Source organism: Limulus polyphemus, unplaced genomic scaffold, assembly GCF_000517525.1.
Source record: "Limulus polyphemus unplaced genomic scaffold, Limulus_polyphemus-2.1.2 Scaffold882, whole genome shotgun sequence".
Taxonomy (NCBI): Eukaryota; Metazoa; Arthropoda; class Merostomata; order Xiphosura; family Limulidae; genus Limulus; species Limulus polyphemus.
Window position 1 is genome coordinate 264,776 of NW_013666492.1, and position 23,887 is coordinate 288,662.

At 31.7% G+C, this 23,887-nt stretch overlaps 1 protein-coding gene across 2 annotated transcripts in view; it reads left to right on the plus strand.

Annotated features, from left to right (window-relative positions):
- The first annotated feature begins 287 nt into the window (after window positions 1-287).
- Window positions 288-23,887, plus strand: part of LOC106461025 (UBX domain-containing protein 4-like) — a 53,427-nt gene continuing 29,827 nt past the window's right edge. The window contains exons 1-5 of one of the 2 annotated variants that reach the window (XM_013920804.2): window positions 288-401; window positions 3,017-3,122; window positions 16,265-16,370; window positions 22,868-22,896; window positions 23,687-23,805. In XM_013920804.2, coding sequence (XP_013776258.1) covers window positions 3,041-3,122; window positions 16,265-16,370; window positions 22,868-22,896; window positions 23,687-23,805 — 336 coding nt within the window. In that variant the 5' untranslated portion in view covers window positions 288-401; window positions 3,017-3,040. Of the gene's footprint in view, window positions 402-2,551; window positions 2,843-3,016; window positions 3,123-16,264; window positions 16,371-22,867; window positions 22,897-23,686; window positions 23,806-23,887 lie in introns of those variants that run through there. The other variant, XM_022387835.1, reaches the window with a different exon arrangement.

Consider the following 23,887-nt stretch of genomic DNA (forward strand, 5'->3'; position numbering starts at 1 on the left):
TATCGTCAAGCTTATGTTCTCAACAAAGTATTTAGCAATTGACTAAAATAATAAACAGTATCAAACACCAAAAATGAAAGACACAAAACACGTATACTTAACTATACAAGGAAATGTATATAAATCTGAATCATCAGTATGTCTCTAAAAAGAAAATTCTTTCCTCGTTCCCAAAAATGAAACGAAACAAAACCAAATATTCTTACGAAATAGTTAAAATTAATCAATGGTTTTTTATCATGCAGCTATGCTACCAGATGTCACCCAGAACAATTTGCTTACTAATAGTGTTAGTAATAGGAAAGCAACAGTGGGAGTAAAGTATCCTATTTTCAAAACAAATTAAATATTGTGTATTTTGTAAAAGAATTCAACTCTTTTTCGTATAATTCTGACCATAGGTATAATATGCCTCGGATGTAACACAAATAATTTGCCAAAGTTCTAATTAAGATTTCTAGTTCTACTTATTAATAATTTATAAAATAATTTTGTAGTACTAGTAGTAGTAATACGTGTAGGCTAGTTCTTGTAGTAGTAGTACTTCCAGTAATGTTAGTATTATTATTAATACTACGAAGTTAATACTATTAGAATTATATAATTGATACTCAAACCGGCGGTATTTTGTGAAATTTCATAATTACAGAATTGAAAAAACAAAAGACAGTTATTTGTGAAATGTACAATTGTCTTTTGTTTTTCCTCAATTCTATTAAAGTTACATAACCTACATGTAAAACTTAAATAAAAGAAAAGCTAGCAATTGATCATTTAAATTTTAAAATGTTTCAAGGAGAACATTGTCAGACTATAGAACTTGGGAGAAGGGAATAGACTAGCCTCAATATGTGATATGTGTACATAAAAAAATAAAATAAATATTGGGAACATTTGATTAATTATACTTTTGCTACTATTAGTTTGGCTTAAAAAGTTCTGTTGTTAACACAAATATTCGAGATCTGTTGAAAGAAGTCGTTTGAAAAGTGGGCATTTATATTTATGAGAAAATTCTGTTTTTATATTATCAATCTGTATTGAAGGTTTTAAATAGAGCCTCAGTTTTTTTATGAGAATATCTCGGTATTGTTTTTACTTAATGCTAAAAAAGCATTTGATAAATGCTTTACAAAAGATTCTTTTAGTTACTTGGTTAGGTGTTTATTGGATTGGGGAAAAGTTAAAAAGCAGATTGAAAATTGGCATAGTGTTGAAAAATTATGACATGAAACAAGTCTTTTGATGATTAGGAGATTGTGACAAGTTAGTATAGAATCACTCATGAATATGTTTTAGAATGTTTACACTATTTATGTTAATGATGTGAAAGTTTTTGAGCAGTAGTATTCTAATTTAGCTTATGTTATTAAAACACTAGGAAAAGCTAATTCTGTTGAGAATGCTCCTTTTATCCTTGGTAGTCATAATTAATATGCCACAATATGAAAGATGAGATCTGATCTTAAGAATAAGAAGTGTAAAGTTGTTCATAAGAGGTATGGAAATTTGGAGAGAAACATTGGTGTTCTGTAATAGAGAAGGATGTATGTTGGTAAAATCATAAACCCTTTGCTTTGGTGGGAAGAGCAAATAGAATTCTTGGCTTTCTTTTTATAGGAATCTTTAATATTGTAGTCTTCTATAAGACTGTTGAGGCCTCATTTAGAGTTCTGTGCAGCTTTGGTTTCCTTACTACAGGAAGATATCAACATGTTGAAAAAAGTAAAGCAATTGGGTACCAAAATTACTTCTAACTTAAATTATTTGAGTTATGAGGAGAGTTATTTGCCATAGAATGTAGAAGATATGAACCTTAAACAGTTATCTGAGTTATCTTTTGAGTTGTGAATTGAAAATGCTGCAAGTATGTACTTGAATCTTAGGGGTAATAGGTTTAAACTTAGGAAGCATAATTGCAGGCTTGTTCTTTGACAATATTTTTTTTTGGTTAGAATTATAAGCTTATTGAATGACATGGTATATTGGTATATGAATATAAATGACTATTTTTAAGTTAGAGTAAATAGGAAATAAATTAGAAGGATTTTATTGGGGGGGGGGGGGGTGATTACCATGACTGGCTGTTTCGTCTTCTGTTTTCTTGCCATTTTTATGTTTTTTAATTTCTTGCCTTGCATTTACTTTAATACATCTTTACCACTTACTTAAGTAACAAACAGCAGAACCATTAGCCTTAATTTTGGATTGCTTTAAGAATCGAAGACAATTTACATTTTCAGGCATTTTAAAGAAATGTATTTTGATATGTCCAGTTTAATTTGAGCTTTAATTAAGATGGTGATACAGAATAGGTAAAATTTTGTACAGCTGGGCTAAGCTGCTTAGCTTAATAATTTTAAAATAATACAACATATGGTCCTATATGGATATGAATGCTATATTGAAATTGGGGTAGCTGTTTGGTTTGGTAGAGAGTGTTATGTATACAGTGTTCCATGCAAGTATGTACTGCGAGGGCCATTATATGCTGAATCATATTTTTTTTAATTTTCTAGTGCTTCTGATGGAAAACAAGCTGAAATAATAAAAAAGAGGAAGATATGATATTACTGTAAAACATTGATAAATGTAGTTAAATTATCGTAGGAAATCTGGCTCAGTCAAATAAAAAACTGCAGGAACTATGAGGAGTTAAAAAATAAATTTATTTAATCTTTACTAACTTTTCTTCTAGAATGTAAAAACTTCAAACTGGCTAAAAATATATAATAATCTTGAACAAATTGCAAGATCAACCTGATAAAGCAGACTGTTGTAATGTATCAAATCACCAGGAAATATAGTAACTTTTTTACTCTGAATTATTTTGTATTCACAGGTAAAGAAGTTTTTGTTGTATTTCTCCCTTGCAATGTAATCCTTGCTTAGTAAATTTTATTGTTTTTATATGTACAATATATAATTATGACATGAAAGTTGTCCTTTTTTTTTTGTTATACATATTATTTACTAAACTCAAATCTTTAACACTGACAATTTTCTGATTAAATAGATTGATTCTAAAAAAGAGAAGAGCATGAAGTGGTTTGAAGGTACAATACCTGAAGCAATTTCTGAAGCCAAAACAAGAAAAAAGGTGTTTTTAGTATATATAGAAGGTAAGAATGTTTTTCACAAATATTCACTATGGTTAGTTTGTTGACAATGAGTTTGCAGCATGGAAAATTAAGAAATTGAATTATCATAAATTTTTACTTATCTAAAAATAATTTTAACCCTTTCAGTACAACTTTTGTATTCTTAAAATTGAAATTATATAAGTTCAAAACTTCAAAGTTTCGTGATGTTCCTTTGTAAGGACTTCTACCAGAAGAGTTGCTAAAGATCTTCAATTACAATTAATAATAATTAGTCTTAGTTGTAAGTAACGGGCAAACGACAAAATGTCTTTGACTACTCTGCCTTAGTTCATCAGTTATTGCTGTCATTAGCTGTGTTTTTGGCCTTTATTCCAAGAATATCAACAAGATTGAGCCTCCTTTGTAAATAACTAAGCACTAAAGCAAAATTGTCAGTTATAAAGCTTCATGTACCATACCTATCACAATTGGCCAGTTTAGTTACTACTATTTAAGAAATTTAATGTTACCAGCAGAAATGCCACCCTATGGGCAGCTGTTTGTGCTAATTATTACTAATTGTAGTATTTATACCCCATTGAAAATCATTTTTAAAAAGTGAACATTTTCTAAAAAAGGATTTTTTTTCTGGGAAGTACTGCACAGAAAAAGTGTTTAGATTGTGCTCTTTAGTCGTATGTGACTCATTGCATCAAAATGATTCAATGTACAGTGCTCAAAATATTAATAAATTTTACTGATAGAAACTGTAATATTCTTATATATTAAAAGTAGTACAGCTTATTGAAAAAATAATAGTTTTGTTAAGAACTTTCGTTTCTCAGTACTAAATTAAAAAATTACGTCAATAAAGGTATAATTAAACCCTCATATACTGTCTTAGTGAAAGTCGTGTTCTTGTTTTGAGGAGAGTACTTTTATTAAAGTTGTGTTCTACTATAAAGAAATGGTTGTTGCACATATCACAGTTATTTTTCTAATTGTCTGAATCTTAAATACCCAAAGTTTGAAACTTTTTATGGATTTTGGTTTGTAGATGGCGCAAGAGTTTTGGTTACATACATAGATACTGACATACATGCTATGTCCATTATAGTAAGGTATATTAAGTCCATCTAATATACTATAAATTACTAAAATTCTATTAATTCAATATGTATATAATATTGTAAAATATAAATCACGTAAACACAAATAAATGTACATTTTAATTAGTATGTGGCAAGTTCTGGTTGGATATTCACAGAACAATAGCACAGCCTGTGTGTATGACTTCTTGTGTAACTGGACAAGTTCTGTTGTTTTAATCTACTGATATATTTAAGATGACCTTGCTAAAGGAATCTGCTCAATGGCCAGACGTGAAATTAGGCTTATGAAGAGAACAAACTAAAATTGATCAGTTCTTAAAAGTGGAAATATAACTTAAGAAAAGTTTCCAAATACTTGAGGAAAGGTCAGATATAACAGACTTAGTTTTATATCTCTAAGGTGTGATAAGTTCTTAGGCTTGTGTTTGAATATATACGTTTATGATGAAGGTTATGTTTTGTATTGACTATGTTAGTCATACGATTGATACTGAATCAACAAGCACACCGTGGTTAACAACCGACTCGGTATAACATATGTTAGTTTTGAATAAAAAGATAATTTTGAGGTGTAATGCTTAGGTTATGTAAGGTTAGGATAAAGAAAGTTATGTATAATCCATAGCTATTATGTTAATTTGTAAAATCATTTTTCATAATATATTTATTTAAGAATGTATGAAAAGTGGAAGAATTGTCAATGTGTATTTAAGTTAAAAATAAATTGTGCTTATTACAAAAGTTAAAAAATGCCATGCATAATTTATTGAGAGAAAAAAACCTCAACTCAAAAGTTTATAGTAATGATCCAGCTCTCTCTTTGAAATCTTCCAAGTTACAACAAATTCTAGCAAATCTAATGAGTTTTGATAGGTACATGTTATAACAATTTCCTTGGATGTTTATGTTCAAAAGTGGGAAATTCAGAAACTATTCACCTCTACAGAACTAATAGCTATTACTTCACACCACTGTTGAAAAGATTCTTTAGCATGTGCCAAGCCTTAAATGAAACCCACACTCCTACACATATAAATGTGTATTCTGTGAATCTCTGATGCTCTCAGCATTGGGGTATAGTCTTCCACCTCTAGGATGGCCACACATCCTCCATGCACAGTAGACCCCATGAGCACTTCATGTATTAACAAAAGGCTTATTGTTTCCTCAGCAATTGTTTTTTTTTTAATTTTGAAACACAGAAATTTTAATTTATTACTTAATTTTAGTTGCCATTCAAAGTGTTGTCTTTCTTACCGTTATTTTCATGACTTGGAAAAGAAAAATACAGAATGTGAAACATTTCAGTTGGAATTCTTGTTTCGATTTATTATTGTTTCTTACATTAATTTGATTTCCTCTCTTAACCAATTTATGACCTTTTGGGACAAGTGTTTCAGTCTCTGTTAGGTTTCTTAAGAAAAAAAAATTCCCCATCATTATTAACCCATTGTTTAGGTTTAGATAATTAATCTCAAGTTTTGTTATTATGACAATGACCAAGACATATGTACCATGGACATACTGGACATCTTTACACACAAAAAACTAATGTTTTTGTGAATGGGCTCCATTATGAATTCACATATTCGTGTTTCTGAAACCTGACACTCCACAACCAAAGTCGTCTTTTAGTGATTCATTAGTAATTGGAGGCACTTTGATGGTTAGTGATGTTACCACCATTGTTCACAAGGTGGTTAGTTTCTTTCTAATTGCAGATCCAGGATTCCCACTCTCCTGCTTCTGTTGCTTCAGCTGAGCCTGCCTCATCTTTTGACAATTTTGACCTGCTGATCCCATCATCTGCTTTTGTTTTTCGCTCTTGCCATCTTGATGAGGAACAGGTAGCCTCATCTTTGCCCTGTGCTGCTTTATTTACATAAATGTGACATTTTTTTCTCTTTTTCTTCTGTCTTTTTTTTCTTTTCTGAACCTTGGGCTAACTTGTTGCTTGTTCATACCTTTTTATCTTGATTTTATACTAAACCCCAACTGCCCTATCCTTGCAGACCTCAAAAATTATATTCTATGGAATATGGCCAAGATTCTTCTTTCCTTGAGCTTCAGTCATTTGAGTCTCTTACTCCAGCATGTGAATCTCCTCTTCCTCATTCCAGGTCTCTCTCCCACCTTCATTCTCCTCATCGTTCTCTTGCTCAACTCTTTCCCTGTCTGTCCATGCTTCATATTTTTTGGAAGCTCTATTTTATAACTCTTACAGTTTCACTGAATAAACTTGCATGTACCTGTTCATCACGTTGGTCTCAGTATTCTGCATTGTCCCAATTAACTGTTTCTTGGATTTCCTTGGGCAGGACACCTTACTTTCTGGAGTTGATTATCTTGATCTTATCTTAAGATTTCCTTGTAGCACCCTCCATTTTTGATGAAGTTTTTATATGAGTTACTTATACATTGGAAACATGAGCTCACTTTGGTTTTCTGCTTTGCTAGATCTATAGGGGTCCCAACAGGTTTCTTGTCCTTAGGAGCTTATAAGGGAGTGTTTTTATGCTATCCATCCTTTCACTACTTTCTAACCACTCATTGCTTCCTCATTTTGGCTAGGATGGTAATAATTTTCAGTTTCAGGCCCTTTCATTCAAGTTGGTTATGGCTCTGTATATTTTCAAATGGACCCTGAGAATGTTTGCATGGAGGATGCATTGTTTGGGCATATTTACATTTCTGTATGGACATCTGGCTCCTCCTCTTCCCCCATCCAAAGAGGCATTCTTGAATGTGACCTCTCATCTTCTTTGAGAAGCACCTTGTTTGGGTTGGCTGATCAGACTTTTCAAGTCCATCTTGCCTCCAATCAGTATCTGATTCATTTATATAAATTCCTCAGTGAGTCAGTAGAATCTTTATAAACTTTCATTGTTCAGGATACATTTCTCTGTAGCAAGTGGAGCACAGATGGCCCATTGTGTAGCTAAACTCTTCAAATATGGAAGGGATAAAGTGCATGCATCATGACCTTATTTTACAGAGTTACATTCAAAACGTAATTAAACAGTTTTATTATCAATGTATATCATTAAACTTGAAATTAAAATGCAGTTTATAATTCAAATTTGTATATTGTCTAAGATTTAATTTCTTAATTTCAAAAGGAAATATTTATAATTTGGTTGGGAATAACCTTAACAGTGTTATGAAAGAAAGGGATCTTGGTGTAGTGGTTCATTAGTCTCTTAAGCCATCTAAGCAGTGTGCTAGTGGTAATGCAAATAGGATTTTAGGTTGTACCTACAGAAATATTGAACACAAGTCTAAAGATGTTATAATTTGATTGTATAGGTCACTAGTTAGGCTACATATGGAGTATTGTGTTCAGTCTTGGGCTCCTTATCTTAGGAAGGACATTGAATTGTTGGAAAGTGTTCAGAGGAGGGCTACTAGAATGGTGCCTGGGATGGATTGGTTGTCATACAAGGAGAAGTTAAGGCCTCTGAAATCTTTTTCTCTTGAAAAAAAAAGTTAGAGGGGATTTGATTGAAGTGTTTTAAGATTGTTAAGGGGATTGACAGTGGTAATGCATCATCTTTTTTCAAACTTAACGGTGAGAATGGTAGGACTAGGGGACACAAATATAAATTTTGGCAGGGTAGGAGTCATCTTCAGTTCAGAGAGTTTTATTTTTCTAACAGGCACAGCGGTGTGTCTGCAGACTTGCAACGCTAGAAACTTGGTTTCGATACCCATGGTGGGCAGAGCACAGATAGCCTATTGTGTAGCTTTGTACTTAACTTCAAACAAACAAATAATTCTAACAGGGTGGTTGGCTACCTTTGGAACAGGTTGCCTTCAGATGTTGTGGAGGCAGTAAATTTAAGTGAGTTTAAGAGAAATCTTGTTAATATGAATGATAAGGGTTGGCTTTGACATTTTTTTATTTATTAATTTTTCTATTCATTGTTTTATTTTACTTTTTTAATAGTTTTAGTTTAGAGGAATTGAGACAGCCTGGATGGACCAATAGATCTCTTGTTGTCCCTAAACATTATGTTGTTATTTTATAAATTTTCAATTTTCACTTCTCTTTCACATGACAGTGACACCATCTTCATTCTGAATTGCCCATTTCTTTCTGCCCCTATATGATTTTATAAGTGTCCAGCTGATTAGAAACACACTATAGATACTGACAAGCCAGATTTGAACTGAGAATCTCCAATATCCTTGATTTACTGAGATTGATTTATAACCAATAGAAAGAGCAGCTTTCTCTTAAGATTCCTCATACAGTTATTTTGCCTTGCTGCCTGTAAAAAAACATTTAGCCTCAGTTTCATGTTTGAAATCATGTTTTTCTTTTCTGAGCAGCTAATTGAATTTTTTAAACCTATTTATAGTTTAGTTAGAAAGCCAGTTAAATGTTAGTAGTTTTGGACATCAATTTTTAGTGCCTGATATATTTTTGTGTGTTAAGAAGCATATTAGAAAGGAACATTAATGATTTTGTGTAAAACCTATATATGAAAAACTAGTGCTGAGGAAGTACACTCTCACGTTCAAATTACTGAAGTAGGTTCCACCCCTTATGTAAGTCCAACATTTTTGTTATCATGTATATTTTTCATTTATTATTATATATTTTTTAACAAAAATATAAAAATTAGAAACTACATTAGCTAACAGAAATGAAATGAAAAACAATCAAATCATATATCATGAGACCAGCTTTAGCTAACTGCATTGTGATTGTTATCTGATCTCTTGTTTACACTGTGGTGATTAATTGCCTACAATGTACTTAGGTAGGTTTTAAAGTTATAAACTTAACAACAAGCAGATGGGAAAAGGTTGGATACTTGAGGCTGTTTTTGATAAGTAATTGTAATTGTCTGTTACAATATGCAGCAGTTCTAGAATGAAAGAAAAGGAGTATTGATTTTATTTTGTATTTTCCAATTTTTTTTGTTTGATTTTAATATAGTTAGTGTTATGGTGGAGAAAATATCAAGTTTTACTAAAAGAAATTGATAATTCATTTAGGAGATTTTCAAGGATATGCAAATAGAATATCAAAACTGTAAGATGAAAAGAAGTATTTTTATTCTTGGCATAAAATTTATCTTTCATTATGACTGTCTCAGTAAAAGTTTCATAAAATCACAGAGACAAATCTTTAGTAAAAATACTTAATTAAAAAAATCTTTTTTTTTTTTCATATATAACACACTTGTAATGTTTACTGAAAGGTTGTCAAATTTCCTGAAGATGCACTTTGTATATTTAGAGTTATAGTATGTATAGTCTAATGGATGCATGTTGGTTACATGGTCACTCAAGATGACCAAGCATGCATACAGAGAGTTAACCCTCTGTGAATAGTGTCTGTACTTTGCATCAGTACAATTTCTATGAAGCTATACATAGCAATGTTTATTAAAAAATCCAAATTTACAAAGTTTATCTTCACAAAATTTGGTTGGCTTTTAGTAAACACTTAAATTATATTGTAAACAAAATTTCTGAATTTTTATCAAGTATTTTTACTAAAGATTTGTCTGTGAATTTACTGAGTACAAGGTGATTTTCTTTTTTGTATTAAAAATGAAAATACTTTTTTTAACTTACAGTTTTCACATTTCATTTTCATAATCTCTAGAACCTCCTGAATGAATATCAAAGTCTGTTTTTCAGTAAAACTATATTATTTGTTACTTACACTAACTGTAGTGAAATCAGCAAATGGTAAAATGAAAAATTGAAAAATATTAAATAAATTGAAATTACCTTTTTTATTTTATAATGACTGCATATTGTAACAGACAATTATACATTATATATTTTTACAGCCAAAGATAATATACTTTTCAGATCTGATTTCATCAATCATAGATATTAATCTTTTACAAGTGAAGAAATCATTTTTTTTACTCCTTTCATTTAATTTTATTAATTTTCTGATCTGGGTTTGTATAATTTTATTTCTTTACAGCTGCACTTAGACCCGCTAAGACTATGGTGAAAGCCATTTGTCACAAATGTACAGCTTTATGTAAACAAATGATCAAGTTACAAGCACAATAAGCATAAATTACATACATGCTTCACACACACAGCATGCTGTAGTATTGAATATCATGACAAAAAATTTTATTTAAACTTTTTTTATTTAGGTTTTCTTGTCTAATCTAACAAGTATCCAATTTTTACATTTTAATTACTTTTATAATAATAAAGCAAACAAGAAATTTAGCAATTACATGCTTGGAATCCTGCTTTTTGCTTTTGATGGATGAAGCACTGTTGACCTACATTTTTGTGGTGATTTTGGTAGTCCAAACTATTTTAAAATGTTCATTTCAAATATGAAATTTATAACATAAAAAATTATCACTTACAAAATATAAATGTCCTGAAACTACTATAATTTAACTAAACTATGAATTAAGTTAAAAACTTCTTTTTGCTGTTTGAAGCCCAACAATAATGATCACACATAAATAAAATGAAGCAAACTGGCCACAAATGCACAACAAAGAGATGATCTTTAGCAAGATTTTGCAAGAGACCAAATTCTCTCTTTATTGGCTATAAACATGATTATAAAGGGACACAGATAAATTCATTCAAAGCTATGACAAACTTGGAGGAGCCTCAATGGTGGGTGTCACAAATTTATTTATACCTCACTAATTCACGAAGGTGGGAGGCATAGATTTTAAATTCTGATATGTAAATATATATAGTTTAAGTTTCTGATTTGTTGATGCCTTTGATAGCCTTAGAAGGAAAAGTAAAAAATTGAAAATAATAGAATCAGAAGGGAGATGCATTATGTAACACACATGTCAAGATTAAGAATTTGTTTAAATAGTTCATTTTGAAATTAAGAAATTAAAACTTAGATAATATAAAACTTTCAGTTATAAATTACATTTTTTTATGCCAAGATGATTAATTAACTTTTGAATGCAACTGTGTGAAAAGGCCATGATAAATGCATGTTGACCCCTGCGATACATGCAGGTTTAAACACTGATATGATAATGTAACTTGTGTTATCTTAGGCCATTGTATTTTTAAAGTGAGTCTTTTTAAATTGTTTCTGGATCATGCTACATTTTTGAGACATGGAGCTTCTTGTCACCACAGCACTCGTGTCTCTTTCTCCTCTTTCATGAAAGGCTCTATCTATTTTTGGGGACTCTGACTTCTCTTGATTCCTTTGTTCCTCTCAGATACACCTATATATGTCCTTTTCAAGTTCTTCTGATCAATCTCTAGAATATGTACAGAGATCTACTGTCTTATGTCTCTTCTTCCATTTCTTCTTTTCAATGTTATGGTGGCTCATTTTATCTCACAGAATCCTTGACATACATCCTCCTTTAACTAACACTTTCTCTTGAGGCATTTGTGCCTAGTACCACCGTAATCTATTGTCGGCTTGTCATGTCTAGTGTTTTAACTTGGTGGTAAATTTGCTGTCTTGTTTTTGTGACTGCTATCATCACTACGGTTCCACGTTTCTGTTCACTAGAAACCTACAGCTCTAGTTGGGGATGCTCTGAATTGGGATTGGTCCAGTTTCCTTCTATATGGTGGGACATCAAAGGAGTAATTCATTTCGAACTCCTCAATCCACAGTGAACTGTTAATGCAGAGATCTATAGTCAGCAACTGGAACATTTAAATCAAGCCCTTCATCAGAAACACCCTTCACTCGTCAATTGAAAAGGTGTTCTTCTCCACGACAATACACGTCGTTGATTTCAGAAAACAAAAAAAGTTTTTATAGTAATTAATAGCCCAATTAGGAAAAAATACTGACATGTGTTTATTTTTTATATTGTATAATAGTGTAAGACAGTGGAAGAAGGAGGTTTCAGACTTCTCTGGATCTATGCCTGCTTATACGGTATTAAAGAATACAGTTATTAATTTCTGAAAAAAATGGATGGAAAGGGTTTGGCTTCCCTGGGCCTCCTAGATATGTGCATGCTTATATATCATGTAAGAGTACAAATGGAGGAGGTTCAGACATTTAGACTCCTTTATATCCTTCCCTGCTTGTACAACATTAAAGAAAGTAGTTATCCATTAAAATTAGAAACATAACACACAATGTCAAAAAAAAGCTAAACTTGCAGTTTATTTAACACTTAATTCATCCAGCTCTAATGTACACTCTATGTTCTCTCATTTTTTTTCTGTCTTTTGTGTTTTTCTTTAACCTTTAGTGCCTCTAAAAATGAAATTTTGCTCACTTTTCTTTCCTATATTTTGAATTACTCAGTAACTCACATTTATTTTATTAATTTATTGTGTATCATTTATCTGGATTTATAGTCTGAAAATAAAGTTACCGGTGTATCATGTTTTCATTTTTTATAATTGTTATTAATGTTTTAAAGTGTGAAATAATTTTGGCAAAATCTGAAAAAGTCTTGGATAAAAAAAAATTGTAAGGTTTGTATAACCCATGTAATAGAAATAGCATTTGATATTTATTGGCAATTCAAATGCTGTTCAAATCTTGTCTCCAATGATTAATTATCTTTCAAATATTATTGTATATACGAAAAGCACATTTTTTGTAAATTAAATTACTAAAAAGTTCTACAGGTGAGGTAATTTATTTGTAGACACTGGAGACCTGATGCTTGTGATTAGGCAAGCTTTGGGCACATGGGATCAAGGCATGGACATCCTAGGGACTTCCACAAATTATATTTTTGGAGTTCAAAGGAAGATTCTGGGCACATAATACACAGTGGCACCCTCTAATGGAAGTGTTGACTGCTTAGTCAGCAACTTGAGTGTTGATGGCAGTGTGTATGTAATGAAACAAAATCCCTTCTAGTTTTTATATTTACCAATAGAGTAAATTATTGCACAACTTTATAGATACTGCAAGAATAGTGTAATTTCCAGTACTGAAAAATGATGACAATTTACTGACATACAATCTTTTGTGCTTCAGTCTAATAGAAATAAAAGGTGAATATATATGGGGAAGAGGGGTAGTATACAAAGATTGTATAAACCAGACTTAAATCTAGTGAGTGTTCAAAAAACTATTATTTACAAAAGAGTCTGTTTAAACTCGTGCATTGTGGAATTCTAGTGTTGATCATCTAATGGATGTTGTCCTTTACTTTGCAAATGTGTTACTTTAATGTAAAAAATATTTGACAAAGTCTACAAAATGTTGAATAACCAGGAATGAAATTAATTGTTGTTGTTTTTTACTATGGTTACACAATCACTATTTTCTTAGAGGTTGCAGGATCTGAACACTCAACATAGAACAAGCTTTGATTATTGTGCTTTAAGAGCAGAGTTCCAACACCTAGTTCTAATACTAGGAGTCAGAAAGCTAACTTTGTTTGACTTTAGAGAAAGCTAGTTACATTTATGTACAAAACAGGAAAAGTGAGCTTGGCTGAAAATTAAGTAACTGGGAAGGGCATGTCCATCCTTAATGAAAGCTGAGTTTAAATTTAACATGGAAACATTCTGAAGATTGATCATAAAGGGTTGACTGTTTGGCTTAAGGAAAACCTAGTAAACTTATACACAAAACACAAAATGAAAGCTTGGTTGAAAATTATGACACTGGGAGAAAACTGTCTAGACCTACTTGAATTTCCTGCTTTATCATAACAAGGAAGCACAAGTCCATCCTCGGCGAAAGCTGGATTTTAATCTAGCATGGAGACATTCTAAGGGTTGATCATAAAATGTCTGCATGATAACTAGATGAACAAAAACATTTTTGTTTTTAGACAGCTTAACAGTTAACATTACAATTAGTAACAACTTCTTGACTACAATGTTGTAATAATATCAACATTGGGTAAAAAAAAGTGGTTAAGATAGCTACAGGAGGTAGGCAAAAACCCTCAGGTGAAAAGACTGCCAGATCCGGCAAATAATGTGAGATAAAAGTATTGGGAGAGGTCCACATACCAGTCCACACAATGACCTTTAGCAGGCAGTTTCACTGGCCCAATAAGAACTAGAAGTGTGACAAATCTGATTAGACATGACTCACAGAAGAATCCTTGCCTTCAAAGAAATCCCAGAAGAAAAGTCGTTGCCTAGCATCTCTAAAGGAATTAGAGCAGGGAACAAAACCATTAAACTCACATTTACTGAAAACTTCAATTAGTCAGTATGAAGAGATATCTATATCTAGTTTCTTCTTACTTAAAAAAATAGATAATCATGTATACTGTTAGATAATTTAGGTTCCTATGCCATAAAAAAGCATAAAAATTTAAGCTTGAAATATAAGATGATTGATTAGTTCATTAGTTTAATGTCATGGTTCTTCCTCATGCTTATTGACTATGTATTTAACTTTAAATACACAAGTCATATCAGGTGTGACAAAAAAAATGACAAAAATAATAAAAGTTTTCATCAACACTGTTTACTTTAAAACACCTGTCCCATTAAGTTCCTTCTACACTTCATAGGAATATAACTACAGTTATTTCCCTTAAACTATAAGTATACACATTTAACTAAACTTTTTATTCCTAACAGTATATAATCAGAAAATAGTCTATGATATACATGGTAGGTTCTTAGGCTTAACCCTTTTAGTGCCATTGGATAATATATATATATTCCAGTACATATTTGTGTAGGGCTGACCCCTATATCCCATAGGCATTCATGTGTTATAGCAGATGTTATCTCTTGGATGTTCTTCATTTCATATTGATATACTGTGGCTAAAACTTATTCAAGATATGTTGTTGTATGAATCAGAATACCTTGTAAGAATATTTTTTTTTCACAATTGTGGAAATAAAATTTTGATTACAAGATGTTCTTGTGTTTCACCTCAGAATGTATATTTATAACATGTTTTCATAAATGGGTGCTGTAACCCAACAACATCTGTTGGGACACACATGTCCTATAAGCAAATTTCAGTAACCATGCATGGGAAAAATGTCCAAAAATGCAGAAAGCATTTCTTATTTATTCTAGGTCATTTCTATCTTTATGTTTTTTTACATTTTAAGAATACAACAAAAGTGGTACCAAAAGGATTAATGCAAGGTTTTTTTTTGTTGATTTTTTTTGCAAACTTAATTAATTGTGTGTGATTCTCTTAACATAAATTTTTAAATTCTGGAATTAGTTGAAAGTAGTTAAAGATCTTTGAACCTGGGACTTTTTTGCCAACTAACACTATCACCGATTTATTGAAAATAACAGAACTGTCAAACATCAGTTATGGGTTATTGTGTGTTACTGTCCAGTAATTATCTGTATGCTTCTCATGAGGGAATATTTTTAGACCAAATAACACCAAAACCTCTCACACAGATTTAAGGACATTATTCTGTTTGCTTTTAAAAGTTTTAAGAGTATTGTTTTTTGGTTGTGAATATGTTGCTAATCTTGACACAAAACAGTAGATTGCTTACTTAGTAGCTTCTGGTGATGACAAGCATAAATCTTTGTAACTTTGCTTTTATAATATGTCCAGCTGGAAAGAATTAGGTTATTGGTATGATAACAATTATTAGTAGTAGTAGTAGCTAATTTGTAACAAGCCCTCATCTAAGCTATTTTTTATCATCATCTTGTAGATATAAACACTGAAAAAAAAAAGAGTAAAAAAAATTTGTACCTGGAGTTCATTTTACAGTAGCCATATAGTATTTCTAATTTATTATTTTACAAGTTTTTAAATACCCATGCTCTGTCTTGAATTTCTATATATATATTTTTTTCAACAATAGGAATTTAGTTTTTACATCCTTATTATGTTTTATCTTTAATATTTCTGAAGTCCCAGTAAAACTTTTTGGTCAAAAACTAACTGTATTTTCTTTCCCTATCTCTTACCTTTGTTTAAACTAATCCCAATTAAGACATTCACACATTTGTTGAAGTGTTTCATGGCTCATTTTTCCATGATGTTTAGTTGCAGAAAAAAGATTTTCCTTTGTCATTTTCTTTTCATTGTAGTTCCTTATTATTTTTTAGAATTTTGTTATGTTTTGTTGATAATCTTGTAAGAATATATTGTTATATAACTTATTGTATTTAGGGGTTAAAATTGTAAATGCATTATTACAGATGATGATGAAATATCCAAAAAAATGGCAGAAACATACAACAATTCAGAAGTTTCTCAGAAACTTGAAGCTTGTGGTTGTATAGCCTTGAAACTGAAAGCTAAAAGGTAGGAAAATATAAAGATAATTTAGTACCCAGATGAAATACTTCAATAATTAAATTTTTTGTGGGAAAAAAAAACGTTTTTCAAAACAATCAACAGACAATGATTGATGATGGTTAAGTTTAAATACTTTGTTTAGGAAAGATGTAATTTCTTCTGATAAAAGATGGCAGTTAAATGTATGTTCAAAAATATTATTCACTAATAAAATCAGTGCCTGTAATTCATAAGGATGATATTTGTGTTATTTTGGATCACTGCATTATGCTTTTTGGTTTATCTTTTATAAGTACAGAATATGAAGTATAATACTGAATGTTGAAGCAATACACATGGTGTACGTTTCAATCTGTATTAAAGATAAAATATGCTAATTAGTTTATTGGAAAATTCTTTTATATACAGATTTGTTGGTAGTCAAGTAGTTAATTTATAACTATAATATAAAAATTCTTGGTATACATAGTATCTATATTCATATGTGGGGGCAAGGTATGGTTCAACCTTTATACACGCAAGCACACAGAGATTGTCCTTGATTATATAGGCATGATCATGCATTTTTGGTGTTTTAAGATGGTTATGTTAAGCATTAAAAAAGACATGCATGTATGTACTAGACCTTTAAGTATTGCACTCTGTGACTGAAATTTATAATTTACTTTATCTCATTAATACATTTTTGTTATTTTAGTATGTCTGCATAATTTCTTGAAATACTATATATTCTTCATTGTGCACACAGACATTAAAGTGTCAGTTCCAATAGATATTTGTTTTTTGATATTAAAATTTAAACACAGTGAGATGAACCATGGAACTTTGAATCTAAATAGTGAATTTATTCTACAGGATGTTTAAAAAATTTGTTGTCACACATCTAAACCTCTTCTGCATGATTATCATTTAATTTGCAGCACACAAATGTACTGATGCTTTGTAAGCTCCATGTGCTATGATTATTAGTCTCAGACACATGAAAATTAAAAAAGAATTTGTAAACTGTGTTGTGGTAACTAGCATTTGGAAGCCCAGTGTAATAGTGTATCATGTGTTCTGCATATAACTGTGGATTCTCTTCTAGCAGTTATATACATGTAAAATATATTATGTGATTCTAAAATACTAGCTGACTTTGACCTTCTTGTAGGCTTAAAAACACTGAATACCAACTTTCCTAATGGTTAAAAAATTCTTGCAAAAATTTCTATTAATTTCTGCATAATTTGAGCCCATTCAGTTAAAAATATTTTATGTTTAAATGTTAGCGTATAATTTTTTATCCTTTCTTATTGGTGGCCAAATTTCATTTTGCAGAGAGCCTATCTTATTACTTGTTTCTGGCTATAATGGCACCATTTTTCAGTGTTTCTGGTTGTAAAATGCTTCAGGATTCTTACTGGTGCTTTGGTTAGGAGCCATACTAGTGGCTGAACCACTCTTGATGGAATCCTAATCTCTGCTCACTCTTGCCAAATAAATCCTTTAGCAACTATGGCTAATGCAATGAAATCTGTATTATCCACACCACTTAAAGTATTAAACTTATATTAGTGTGTATACTGAAGCTGTTGAATGTAAATGTACTATATTTGAGGCACTATAGTAGTATAATGAAGCTGTTGAATGTAAGAATGATAAGATTGAGGCATCTGTTATCAAGACAACCACACCATCGACATTTATACTAAATAATACATATTGGTTTGATTTCTTTTGACATTCGTTTTCTTGGCGTCTGGGACGCCATCTTTACGCAACTCGGATTTGACCTAAGCAAGGCTATCTCTGATTGGATGAAATTACCCCTTCGATGTCTCAAGAAAAAGTTCCCGTGTAAAAAACAGATAACCTTATGCATGTGTGAGATGCCTATTCTACACCAGCAATGCAGTATAAACATACAATATAGGTGAATGGGAAATTAAACCACAAAAATATTAAAGTGTTGACAATTCATTGGATAGTCTTAGTATTATATATTTATTTGTGTGGGTGAATTTCTATTTTCAATGAAGACAACAAACAACTTCAGATAAAAGGTAATTTATGCAACCCAGTATTTTGGCTTATGCCTTTTTAAAGGGTCAATGAACATCACACTGATTTTAAATTAGAGTAACCTAAAAGTATATAGATCTACAACAATATAAGAACAGTACACGTGAAGCTTGCTAAAAGGATTGTTAAATGGGTTAGAGTCACTGATCATAATAGTAAATGTTAAAAAAAGAAAGAAAGAAAAGAAAAATTATAAAAAAAGTATTATAGGGGTCAGGCATTGTACCTGTTAATGGAAGGGCATCTGGATTGAATCAAAAGAGATTACTTAAATTTTCTTGTCAAGAAAATTGTCACAAGTCTAAAATTTTCATTCGATAAAGTGTCTAATTGATTGTAAAAAGCAAATATAGTTAAATCCACATAGGCATACAATCTGGGGACCATACAACCATCTGGTTTAAATTAATGCTTTTCTTTCCTTTAGATTTCTATTTTTTCCATTTTTTTTGTTTAAATTTTAATTGCAATCTGTTTTATGTTTTCATGATTTGTAATTTTTTATGCAATAGATGTAATTTTGCTTAGAATTTTCACACTGTGTGCTTTGTTGTGGTGTTCAGTGGTGGCTTCTTTGTTGTTAAGATTATTTTAAAAGGCAATAATGATTTAAGGTGATTTAGATTCACCACAAGGACGTTAGGTTCACAATTATGAGTGTGGCAATTGGTTAGCATGAGCAGAGCTATTCTGAGATGGGATGATGACTATTGTTCTTTTATTTTCTGTCTTTCTTCAGTGATGAGAAACTCTTCTTTTGGTTGAAGGAGAGATGAAACATCTAGATATGTAATTACTTCATCTCAGGATTCTGCAGTTGTTTTGCTCTTCCCCCCCTTCTTGTTAGAATGTGCTTCTCCCAAGCACTAGTGAATGTTCAATCCGTGTAACAGTTAGTCTGTTTAGAAGTATTGAGATAATACATTCTGTAATATCCAGGAATAGTCAGTTGCATTACTGAACATATTTATAAACCAAGAACAATTGAAAATGATAGATACATAATGTTTTATTCTGAATGAAAAAGTAATTGTGATTTCAATTTTAAAAAATGAAGCCACAAAATTCTACTAATATTTCATTTGCCTCATTGCAAAATATTATTTCACTACGACCAGTGAAAAAAAAAAGTTCCACCTTAGTTTCTTTTCAGTTTAGTTTTGTCTTTGTCAGATATACAAACCTTAGTATCTAGGTCAAATTCTTGCTCTTGTATGTGTTTTTTATTTATTTATGGAATCAGCCAGCCTGCCTGCTCTTTTCTTCCCTTTTACTCTGGCATATCCAGGACAAAATGCCCTTATTAGCTTTTTGAGCCATGTTTAGGGATCAACCTTATCCATTCAACATGTCAGCTCGTATTTTCTCCAACGTGCTTTTAGAGTCTATTTCAAAACTGCATATGTGAATGCCTTGCACTTGAGCATCTCAAGTAGTGGGTATTGGCCAGGACCACCATTTTCATGCTGGATGTTGTTGCATTGTATGCCTCACTGTTTTCGTGAATTGTTTTCCCATTCATTAATACTGTGTTTGTCCATCCTGACTGTTGTCTACCACAGATAGATAAAAGTGGTTTGATAAAAGCACACCTGCCTGGGCAACATTTGCCACAGAGTAGAATCCTGTGAACACAAGTTAAAGGACCTTGAAAGGTAGCAATGAAAAGACTTGCCCTTCTGTATAATCTAGCTGAAATGGTTAAGATAGCTACAGGAGGTAGGCGAAAACCCTCATATAAAGAGACTGCCATATCAGGCAAATAATGTGAGATAAAAGTATCGGGGGAGGTCCACATACCAGTCTGCACAATGACCTATAACAGGCAATTTGACCGGACCACTAAGAACATAGAAGTGTGACAAATCTGATTAGACGTGACTCGTAGAAGAATCCTTGCCTTCAAACAAAGCTCAGAAGAAAAGTTGTTGCCTAGCATCTCTAAAGGAATTAGAGCAGGCAACAAGATCTTCAAGACCCTCACTGAACATGACCATGATCGAAATCTGATTGGAGATAGAAGTGAGAAATAGTGATCAGATGAATAGGTGAAAAATACTTTAACCCCTTTCCTGTCTGACAGTGTCTTGGGTAAGAAGAGCTGGTCTGAGGATGTAGAGATAATGAAAAAGCAGTCTGTGTACAAACAATCCAAATCAGTTTGACCAGTGATGTCTGTAGGTCAGCAGCCATAAAAAAAAAAGACTTTCAGGTAAAGAGGATACAGGACACAAACAGGTGTTGAGAAAGAGCATATACTGTAATCTTAGTATACCTGTTAGGTAAATGGAATGGTCATTTGGAACCAAGGACCCAAAACTACTTGAGGAATCCGGAGAGTACTGGGGAATCAAAAATTATGTAGTTGCAATAATTGAATGGTAGTTAATGAGGAAGCTTTAAATAGGACAATTGTAAAAGATGCAAAAACATCTGTCAAAGAGCCAGTTCAAAAAACAAGTTATAGTTAGCACTTCTGACCAAAATGGGTTCAACCTCCTCTCAATACATCAGTGCTGATATACATGTCAATTCCATTGAAAAATGCTCATCTCGGAGTAAGCAAAAACTGAGACAGATACATGGCAACCTTAGAAATCAAATGAGAAAGATTAATGACTGGACCCCAATCTCCTGTCTGCATAGGCCCAACAACTGACAGGATTAAAACCTCGGAAGAACTAGCATGACACACTTACTTCCCCCAGACCAACCCTAATAGCCCTAGAACTAAGTTCCAACTCCTGATGATCTGTGAGAGATAGAAACCTACAGGTTGGGTGAATAATAGAGGTGAAGATGTGAATTGAATGACAAATTCCATCTCAAGGACCTGTAGTGCTTTTGGATCCATGATTAAGGTAACCACATGTCCAGAAATTCTCAGAGCCGAGCCCACACAGACCCTGAAGGTATACAATAATAACCAATGTCACTGGTGATCTGACTGAGCAGTGAAACTCTTGGATATAGACAGAATGATGTTTACAGAGTGTTCCTGAATGCAAATACTCTGCAGTTTTATTTTATCATTTGTGCATTGTGACATATATAACTCTGTAAAAGCCAGAATATTCCTCACCACTATTACTAGTCCATGGCCACTTCCATAGCAGTCTTATTTCGTGCTACCTTATGTTCTTCACATGGCCTAGTTGTGTTTTTTGCAGAAGGATGATGCCCACTTCATAGCTAAGTCTCTCCAATACAGCACCCCTCTGCTCAATACTCCTATGATTCCAGTACATTAACCTTAAGTTCTTTTTGACCAAATGCTCTGTTTTCCACTGCCATATACTGCAGCTTGGAAAAGCAAAAGGTGGGGGAATCAATAAGACAGTATACAGCCAGAAGGCCACTTGTAACATCAGTAAATGAACTCATAGTATTGTCACTAGTACTCAGATGAACTCAAGGCTGAAGCTAGCCCTTAACTACTGTGATCTTGTCAAGATTAATATACATTCCATAGCTACAAACTATGTAACCAAGACATTCCATTTGCATGCACATTGACCCAGATATTCCTCATTTCAATTTTCAAGTTTGAATACTTAATATGTTACATTACCATTCTCACATTCTTAGCTAAAGTGAAAATATGCAATTAAAGACTGATATGTCACATACACAGACAAGACATCTATTACATTGTAATCTTCTAAGTGAAAGCTCCACCAGCCTTTCAAAAACTGCAGGTGTATTACACATACTGTATGACATGATGTGTAATTCATACAGTCCTTCCTAAGTGAGTTAAACAGTCTTAGGTCTACTGTTATCATCAGTTTGACTTGCCAGTAGATATAAGCTACTTCTAGTTTATTGATCCAATGGACACATCCCATTACATCCAGACATTTGTGCATAGACAATAGCAGAAAAGCATTGATAGAGATAAGCACTTTCTGAAATTGTTGTAGCCTGTCATTCAACTCCTTCCTACCAAGAAGCATTTCAAGGTAATTTCCCAAACCAATAATGATTGAATTTTACTGATTCAGAAAAGAATAAAAACTAACCCAGGTCCTCAAATAATAAGGTCTGTTCTGTAACATCTTCATAATAATAATAATAATTATTGAAACTGTTAAAATAGAACAGTAATGATGAATGATGAATAAAATTAGTCTTGGGTAATCTTGTCTGCAGTGAATGTATACCATTTCATGAAATCAGTTGCATTCATGATACTGCAAGTAAAAGTGATGACAACTATATAAGAACTGCATTAAAATGTTCAGTGATCTGAATTTAATGTGCTTAAGTAGACATAACAAACATAATTAGTTTGAATATGCCATATTAGAATTATGGTTTAGCCATAAAGATCTTTTTGTTGTGAAATGATTAATTTTAAAACTATGTGTACAGTTTATTACGTGGTTTGTATCAGTATTAAAAAACAGGTGTATATCAATTTATCTTTTGTTTTTCAGTGAACCCTGCAAACAGTTTTCACAGATTTGTATCCTTTCACTGTGTTCATAATAACATTTCTACAAAGAAAATCCATAACAGTCATTCCAGAAACCATTTATACAAAAGGCAGAAGAACAGATGATTTTTATTTGTCTGTTTTTTATTAGACAAAAAAAGTTCAGAAATATAAATTGCTGTAAAGTTCATCATTCTCTTCAATATTTAACCATTCAGTAATTAAATAAAATGTGGCTAACAAGTAAACATTTAATCCTAACTGTATTACAGTAATAGTCTTACATTTAAAAATTGAGTTGTCCATAAGTCCACTTGCTCCTAAACTTTTGAGATCCACTGTGTGTTTTTTTTAGGTAGACACAGAGTCTGATTTTTGCCCACCCTACAAAGAATTTCAAAAGTCTTAAGTATATACTAATTAAAGTGTTCAGTTTAACTAACAAGCCCTCTTTGTTAGCCACTTTTTATTTTCAGTCATTTTTACTACTTTTCGTATTCGTACTACAGAATATACAAATTAATGCTTCCTTATTAGAGGTATCCATTTGGTAAGTAGAATCACCTGATTCTACTTACAACAACAACAATAAAATGTCCAATCCATTTTAATATTGTGATCTGATTGATAGTATTTTAAAATATATATATATATATTATGTATATTATAATTTCGTGATCATAAAAGTTTTTAAGTTTTCCAAATGTAAGATGAGAACATGTTTTTTGGTTTAATAATGTATATGACAAAATGATTGGAACATTTTTCTTGGAAACTGTAGTTGTACCTTCTCTGTAATTTTTCTTAGCCAGTTTATTAGATCCTGTTGTTATTATACCCTCCTCCTTTTTTATTGGACCAAATGGTGTTCCTCTTGAAGTTGTTGCAGGAAATCCTGAACCACAAGAGTTTCTTACAAAGATTGACAAGATGTTAGAGGTTTGTTTGTTACAGTATATCACTTTTTTAAGGTCATTTCACAAACGTTGAAATATCTTGAAAGATATCATAACTGTACTGT